At 41.3% G+C, this 8,729-nt stretch overlaps 1 protein-coding gene across 1 annotated transcript in view; it reads left to right on the top strand.

Moving 5' to 3' along the window:
* The window catches only part of mettl24 (methyltransferase like 24), a 38,210-nt gene extending 30,946 nt beyond the window's left edge, over positions 1 to 7,264 (top strand). The window contains exon 5 of the mRNA XM_080791127.1: positions 6,946 to 7,264. Within this exon, the coding sequence (XP_080647253.1) occupies positions 6,946 to 7,263 (318 nt within the window). The 3' untranslated portion in view covers position 7,264. The remainder of the gene's footprint in view (positions 1 to 6,945) is intronic.
* Positions 7,265 to 8,729: the final 1,465 nt, after the last annotated feature.

The following is an 8,729-nucleotide window of genomic DNA, read 5'->3' on the forward strand; positions in this document are numbered from 1 at the left end:
CCAGCCCAGAGCACAACAAAAATACAAAAATGCAAAAGCAGGCAAAACTCGAGGCCTAGGCGTAGGCTGCTAGTGAAGAGGCAAAGTCCAGGACAAGGCACAGGTTCTGGCGCAAGAGAAACACAGCAAGTTACTTGAGGATCTGACAAACACTGAAGTGCAGAGCAGAGCTTAAATAGGGCTCCACCCGATTACTAAAGGGCTGCAGCTGAGGAGCCGCACTCCCTGTCTACAGTCTCCCAATCACAACAGTCTTAGAGATTAGGAAGATGTAGATGGCACTGGCATGTGAGCCAATGTAACACAACACCCGCGAAGCGACGCAATAGGATGAAGTCATCACTGCTACATAAGGCACATTCATATCATGTAACATAGTGGAGTATAACCAACTGCAAGTTTTTTCCACTGTACAGCTGCCTTCTTCAGCAGCTCATCTCTGCACAAAGGACAATACATCATACCAGCGTGTGACACTCTGCCATTTATGCTAAAGAAAGCCCCATGAGACATGATGAAAGTTATTTTCTTTCCATGCATAGTACATTATAGTACAGTACATTTACTCAAGTACTGTACTCAAGTACAATTTTCAGTACTTATTATATATAGTATTTCCAATTTCCAATACTACTCTACTCCTACATCTCAGAGCCAAAATGTATACTTATACTCCACTACATTTATTTGAAAACTTTAGTTACTAGTTACTTTGGAGATTTAACATTTGATTCGAAAACATACATTAACCACTTCAACCCGATAAACATTTCGGCCATTTGAAAATAGCCAATCTACAAGCTTGTATATAGTCTATTTTCAAAAGATTTTGTACACATTTTGAACGTGTCGAATGGGACATTCTGCAGTAGGAGTACTTTTACTTTTAGTACTTTAAGTACATTTTGATGCCGATACTTTTGTACTTTTACTTGAGTACATTTTTAATCTACTTTGTAACGGATGCACATCTACATTGCAGTATTTATCCTTTAACTTAGGTAGAACATTTGAGTACGTTTTCCACCACTGATAACCACCTTTAAAACAATCACATCCTTCCAACACTTCACCATCCATTCATCCACCGTCTCATTTCTGGCTCCAGGTGAGAAGATTCACTCAATAGTGAAGCTTTTGTTCCTTAATTGTAGACATTATCATGTTGAGGATTGCTTCCACAAACGCCCTCCCCTGGGAATGGGTTTCACCTCATCAGATGTTGATCTGCATACGAGATCAATCACGCACACGTGCCAACAAACTCCCTGACACATGCACAGTACTAATGAGCAGTTATGGATCAAGTGGACATGTCTGTCTCGGAACGGGGACGGCGAATTCAAGGTCAGATGAGATTCTGTGAAGCTTAAGCTCTGTCTGTCTAGAGAACAAACGGTTTGTTACACCCCAGACTCTCTCGTATCCATCATTATGCTGCGCTGTGACGTTGGTATAGGGTATAAAGTTTGGCAGGATGTTCATCTCGTTCAACCCATATCTCACCAACTGCACCACGCCCCTTTCGTCTCTCATTCGCCAACAACGCTCACTCATCCAGCTTCGATGGCGGCTGTTTGGATTTGGCCCCGGCCTTAAGAACGACAGAGATTAATGTCAGTGTTTTAGCACACCGTTGCACACAGTCACACGGAACATCAATCTGCTGGAGAAGGATTAATCGAAACACATTTATTTTCACTTTTTGACGCAAGACTCATTTTCATGACTAAGCGCAATTTAGTCATCAATTTCCCCTCTACGCAAGCACGAGTTTTTAATCAGTGCAAATTTCAATCAGCCTCGTGAGCAGATTGCCCATGAGAGACATGTTGATGCCTTCACGCCATTAGCAAGACCACGCTCAGAGGCTTCAGTTCGTTCACTTCTCCTCTCCTGGTTGCTCATGTAGTACAAACTACTTAAGAGTTGGTCTGCAATGCATGTCATCAGAGAGATATGTATGACAAGAGTGAAGCGTATAGCTGTCGGGTGGAAATGTCCAAATTCCAAAACCATAGTTATATACTAGAGGGGATGACAGCCCCGCCGCCACTATTCATTTCAACGGAAGCTGCTCAGTGGTGTTTGAAGGACCCGGAAGGACGCTCTACTTCTTCATCTTCTTTTATTTTCTTTGGCGGAAGTGCTAACTCGCCTGAGTGCGTCTGAATCATAGAGTATAAAGAAGGATAGAGACTGTAAACATTTAACATTTTCAAGATTGTCTATAATATTTGCTACTTTGTATGTGTGTGACTCTGTAGTAGGCCTAGAAGACTGTATGAAGTAGTAGGGCATTAATTTACAAGAAAAACCAAGTTAAAATAATGGATATGAGGTTTTAGCCCGACAGCAATGAAATGTGTTTCCATGTCTTGTGTCCGTGTGTGAGGCTGTGTCTGTGTGAGTCCCCACAGGCCCGCACACACATTTTGTCACCTCACCTGTTTGAAATGCAGAGCGATGCACACGTATCCATAATGAGCTTTTAATGAGGGTACACAGTGTGCTAGAAAAACAAGCACCCTGCCTTTCTGTTGTGGTAAACTACCCATGAACTGATGAGTCCACACAAAAGGTTGAGACATTATTACTGGCACGGTAAACAACCTAGAAATGAGTCACACACAGTGTTTATTTAACTCGGGGTGTAAAAAGAGGTCCATTTTGGATCCGCTTTTGCACCCTCAGAGCAGGGGGTCATCATTATGTCTGTACACGGACAAATGTGTCCGTGGCAGACAAGAGGTCTTGTCCATGGATGGAATTTGGTTCCATTTGAACACTGAGTTACAGACCTGCTATGGTCATTCAGGACTACTCTGTGTGTTTGTCGTAATATTATTGTCCACTCATTATGTCCGTTTTGACAAAACTGTCCACCAGCACCACAAGCCTGAGAGGTGTGACAAGTGATGACCTGAGAGGTGTTTGTGTGTGTGTGTGTGTGTGTGTGTGTGTAGGTGGGGGGGTTGTTAAAAAGTTAGTCTATATTCTGATAGTAATCATTGATACAAAGTGTTCAAACATCTCCCCATGCATCTCCCTCCAATTCCTTAGTAAACAGAAAATACATTTTTCAGGTCACACAATCAATTTGATCCAATCAGGAGAGAGAAACCCCAAAAGACAATTTATCGGCTTCGAGTTTTATAATGTTCCTGTTCCAGTATCGTCTGTCCATTCTTTTGTTTCCTCACATCCAATTTCACTTGTTTATCCTGCATCATTTATGAGTTCTCTCTCGCCAGATTGCGTCGTCTCCACAAGCTAAGGCCTGTCACCAAGACCTTTTCAGCAAGCAATCACATCTCAGTTACAGATAGGAATACTGGACAGTAAATCAAATCAATCAGGACAACAGCACTGACAAATACAGTCGATAACGGAGTAAATTCCTCAGTGTTAATTTTCCATTTGTAAAATTAAATTACAGCTACACTGAGGGCCAAATTCTGCGCATCTTAATTGCCAGGTCTTATGTCTTAACTTAAGACCTGGAGGTGTGGCCAATGCAGTTTGGCTATGTTGAGGACAGTAAAATGCGCCATGCGCCAAATCTAGGAACAAACCTTTAAAGGGATCGTGACAAACACGTTTTTGTAATATTTCGTTTTTATTTTTTAGCTTTTACCAACAGCACAAGGTGCTACTGCTACCAGTCAGTCTTGTAACCAATTAGCTCACTTTTAAACTGAGACAAACAAATTACTTACAGGAACTCCACAAATGCCACTACAGGCACGGCACAGACAGCAGTGGGGTCAAAACTCCACCTGTTGGTTGCGCTATAACAGGCCAATGTGAAAAGGGTGGGATATATTCCTCAGCATGGTAGGAACGTCTGTGAAAGATTTCACGTAAATTGCACGCTGCATTCATGATTTGAGGCTTTTTGTTCAAAACGGGCCAATCCTGCAAATTTTAAAAGCCAATTAGCCAATCAGGATGGAATATGTAATATCGGACAGATCTGTCTTGAGCACATGACTATAGGAGATACTGTGTAACGATTTGCAGGATTTTTGGACAAAATATGGAGGAAGAAATGTGTTTTACAAATGTCGGCCTCCTGGTGGCGCTATAACAGGCCGTTCTGGAAAATTTGGGACAGAGGTTCATCGTTGGCATACAGGGAGTGTGTGTGTGTGCAAAGTTTGGCATCGACCAGGTTAACGGTGCCGGAGATTAGCTGACAACAGACGGACACACACACGGACAGTCGGACACACGGACGGAGTGCAAAACATTCTCTTCGGCTTGGTGGAGACAACAAACTCTTGGCAAGGTCCCTACTAATGTGGAGCAACGGATTCCAATTTATTAGAAGCAAATGCTAATTGCTATAGGATTAGTCCACCATAAAATAAACTAATTTCAGGCCAATTAAAAAGGCTGTGTCAAAACATTCATTGAGATTCAACTTCTCAAATCAACAAATATGTTGTTTGTTGTTTATAGTAGCCTCGACAACGTTTTCTGCAAGAGTGGCTCCAAATGAATTCATTAAAACTGGCGAAGTAGTTTTCCCTAATCTCCAGACTGCCTTATAGCAATAATTACCGTGGATGTTTCATCAGAGGACACATTGAGCAAAGAGCAGTGTTGATTTTTTTGACAGCAAATTTTGATTTAGTCAGTCTTTTGAATAAAATGAAATTTAGTTTGTTTTACTCATATTTTAGAAATCTAAATGTTTTAGTTTTAGTCTAGTTTTAGACGACTAAACATCATATGACACATCATTCGACAGTAAGCAGCATTTTGGCAGACCTTGATGGTGTCATAATGCCTGATTATTCTATTTTCAGAGTGCAACACCCGAGCGCAACCAAACATAAAATTATCTCTTTCCTTCTAGTCCCTCCATAACATTTTAGTGTAGTTTGTATTTGTTGATGACATTTTGTTGATGTACATTTTGTCTTAGTCATCATGGCTACATTTAAATGTCTATTTCTTTATTTAGTTTGTCAGTGAAAAAAGTATTTTGCCAGTATAATGCCACCCCCAATTAAATATATCACAAACGACTTCCACTTTACCGACATAACATGTCTAACCTTATAGTAACTATTAAAGTACTCCACCATAGTGACATGGTTAAGCATAGATGCTGGTATTTGCTACACTGGGAGAATTGATATTGTGGTGACATAGGATAGGAGTCGTACTTTCCCCAAAACAGCAGACTTTACATCTGTTTGACTGAAAGATTTTTCATGGTCCAAAATTATTTAAAAATAGTGTTTAACACCCATAAACAACCTAAAAGAATAACAGAACACCATCCTTGTTGGCTCATATGACCAGTGGTGGATAAAGTATTCACACTTTTTACTTAAGTAAAAGTACCAATACTGCAATATAGAAGTACTCTGTTATTAAAGTCAGTTCAAAATGTGTAGTAAAAGTAGAAAAGTATTGACATCAAAATGTACTTTAAGTGCAAAAAGTTAAAGTACTCACTATGCAGTGTGTCCCGTTTCAAGGTTTCAAATGTATAAAAAAACATTTTGATGCATTGTGAGCTTGTATATTGGCTATTTTCAAAGGGAGCGTATATGTTCCCCACCATGCAAAAAAGGTTCTTTGTTCCCCACTTAGAATAAACCTAAACCAGAAACCTAACCTAGTAATTTTAGTAATTCTAGTAAGACTTAGCAACTTAGTCTTACTTTTAGTAGCAAATTCTGATTTAAGCTCAGTCTTTGAACAATCGATTGAACTTTAGGCCTGCCTACTAGGCTACTTAAGCTATCTAGTCTTAGCCAACAAAAAATGTACAATGGCATAAAATAAACTAAAACATAATTGCTCAGAATCTTCAACAAAGATGACAAAAACAAACTTTCTTTGTTCTGTACTTATACATACAATTGTATGTACAAGCCTAACAGGAGCGAGGGATGAGCAGGACAGAAAGGACATAATTTGTTCTACTCTAGTTCTTTCGGGAGTGCTTTTTATCAGAGTTTATGAGACAGCTCCACTAATGAGTGGTGGGTTTTCTGTAGGCTGTAGCATCACTGAAGACATGAGATGCAGTGGAATCTTTTAGTGCCTTCTTCGTTGCCAGGTTGGAGAGGCTACGGAGGCTTGTGTTGAAACGGAGCCAGATAATGTTCTACATTTAGCACAAAGACAGCACTGCTTCCAATTAATTCCCAGGCCCCTGAAGAACTGTGCAATGCAAACATCTTAAGCGTTTAACGTGGAGCAGTTACCAATATCCAGAGATTATTTTTGGCTAAATCTTATACTCGGCTAAATATATCCACCTTCCAGCCTGCCATCACCACTGAAATGGGCTGTTGGAAATTGAGCCAGCGGAGAGGAAATGCTAAATAATTCATTGGCGTAATTACTTTGTTATAATAATTGTTGAACCCGGAGGAATAAATACATGCACAATGATGTGCATAATAAACACACAAAGGTCACAGAGTCATGGTCTTAAGGACCCCAATCCTCGGGGTGTGCATTCAACTCTGACCATGAATAATCATGAGTCACTTCAATAGAACATGACTCCAGGATGGTACTGATGTTTATATCATAAAATGTTTGCTCTGCTCCAGTGTTGTGTCGACTAAAGACTAAGATTTGGATATTTAGTCGACTAAGACTAGACTCAGACTAAACAATTTCAGATTACAAAAATAGGACTAAAACTAAATGGTGTTACTCAAAATACTAAATCAGAACTGTTCTGCTCAGCCCTAGAACGCCCTACCACAGCATTGTCAGTCCTGTTTCTCAACCCATTACCAGTCTCACTAACAATAATAGCGATGTAAAGTTTCTAGGAGTGCATTTTTCTTACAAAGCCCCCCCCCCCCCCCCCAACACACACACACACACACACACACACACAACAATGCAGTGTTCAGCTGGTAAATAAACAAACTAACTTTTTTTTCTTTTGCCTTTCCACTTCAGGTGGACGTACTGAAGGCAGACATGGAGAGTGCAGAGTGGAAGATTCTGGAGAACCTGCTTTTAGAAGGCGTGTTGGACTCGGTGGGTCAGCTGCTCCTGGAGGTGCACCTCCACTGGGCCGGCTTCGAGGTGGCGGGCGACGAGCCGTCCGTGGTGCGCTACTGGTTCAGCCTCCTCCGGGAGCTGGAGCGCGCCAACTTCCTCCTGTTCAGCTCCCACAGCGACCCGGCCAAGCCCCGCCTCTTCCTGCATAAGAACGTACTCAACGCCAGCAGCGTCTACACCTTGGGCTGGGTGAACACACAGTGGAGGCCCTGATGGATGCGCCGCTTACAGCTCAGACTAACTTGGCGTGCTTTGTGCTGGCACCTGGCAATGAATCATGAGCATGTGTTAAGTGCGACATTTCAGCAAAGCTCAGTTCCCCGACTCTCTCTCTCTTTCGGTCTGTAATGACTATGGAGAGGGACAGAGTTCTTCCATCCAAAGTGTTTATGTGCTGCTCATAGCGGCCATGTTGCTGGCTAGGGCTCAGCCATCTGTCATCGTGGACTTATCTAGGGTTGGCCCACAGCCTGGCTGGACTGCCCAAACACCTGTCCTCCAGCCAGCATGTGGACAGATAACAGATAACCCCCCTTACTAGCCAAATTAATTCAGCTCAATGCCTCTTTCTACAGGAAAAGGGCACATGTAAACGGGTAGCAAAATAATAGCACATGGTTACCTGGGATAATACAATCTGTGGCCCGAACCTGGTCCAACAGACAGATGAGGAATACAGACAGACCCACACCTCCTCTTTTAAAGTGCCAATCTAGAATACAGAGAAATAGCTGTTATGTGAAGCATGCCACGCCACAGTACTGCATCATTCATGATTGATGTACATAAAGCATTTGTAGCAGATGCGTAAAGGTATTCTAATTGTAAGAAAACAGGGTATTTGAATACATGCGTGTGAGAGTGAGAATGCTCGAGACAGAAAGAGATGAGAAGCAATTAGTTCTGAATGTTATAGCTTCTGGCATTATAATAGAAAATGTCAATCCTGTACCCACATGGACTGGTAATTTCACCATTATATCTCACCCATTTCTCTTCCGATACTCAATCACTCCTTCATTATCTGTGCCAACTCAAACAAACGTTGTCACTGAAATTCATTAGAGAATTCCCGCACAGGGCAGACAACTTCAATCCACTTTCAATCTTTGAATTATTCAAATTCAGTTTTACTGCAGATGAAAAGAGCAGAGGAAGAGAATTTACAGACTTTCCCCGTAGAAAGCCACAGCATAATAAACCTTCTACAGCCACCATGGACACAACGGAAGAAACCGCCAAAAGAAGACATTTGACAGTTTGACAGGCAACATGTACAAAACGTTTATTTCCATAAAAGGTACGGTCAAAAATGATGTTACAAATGAAGAATGTATTGTTTTTGCCCGGGATCAAAGAATAAAAATCATACAATACATTTCTGACATTGCAGATTAAAACAATGAACGTGAATAGGTAAATGAGGAATGAGCTGGCGAGTTAAAAACGCCTCCAGCAGTGCAGGGGACTTTCAAAGCTGTATATGTTTTATCTTTACATACAGATGGCTGTGTTAACGGGGTATAAAAATACACTTCAGCAATAAGACTGGATACCAGTCCTATGGCTTTTACACGTTTCAGAAAATCCACAAAAGAGGAAAAAGCTCAGTATTCATCTCTTTAAGCCTCTTTCTATACTTCCTTAAATGGACACAATGTACAAACACTGTGTCTGAG

The sequence above is a fragment of the Protomyctophum bolini genome (genome assembly GCF_963924005.1).
Source record: "Protomyctophum bolini genome assembly, chromosome: 19".
Taxonomy (NCBI): Eukaryota; Metazoa; Chordata; class Actinopteri; order Myctophiformes; family Myctophidae; genus Protomyctophum; species Protomyctophum bolini.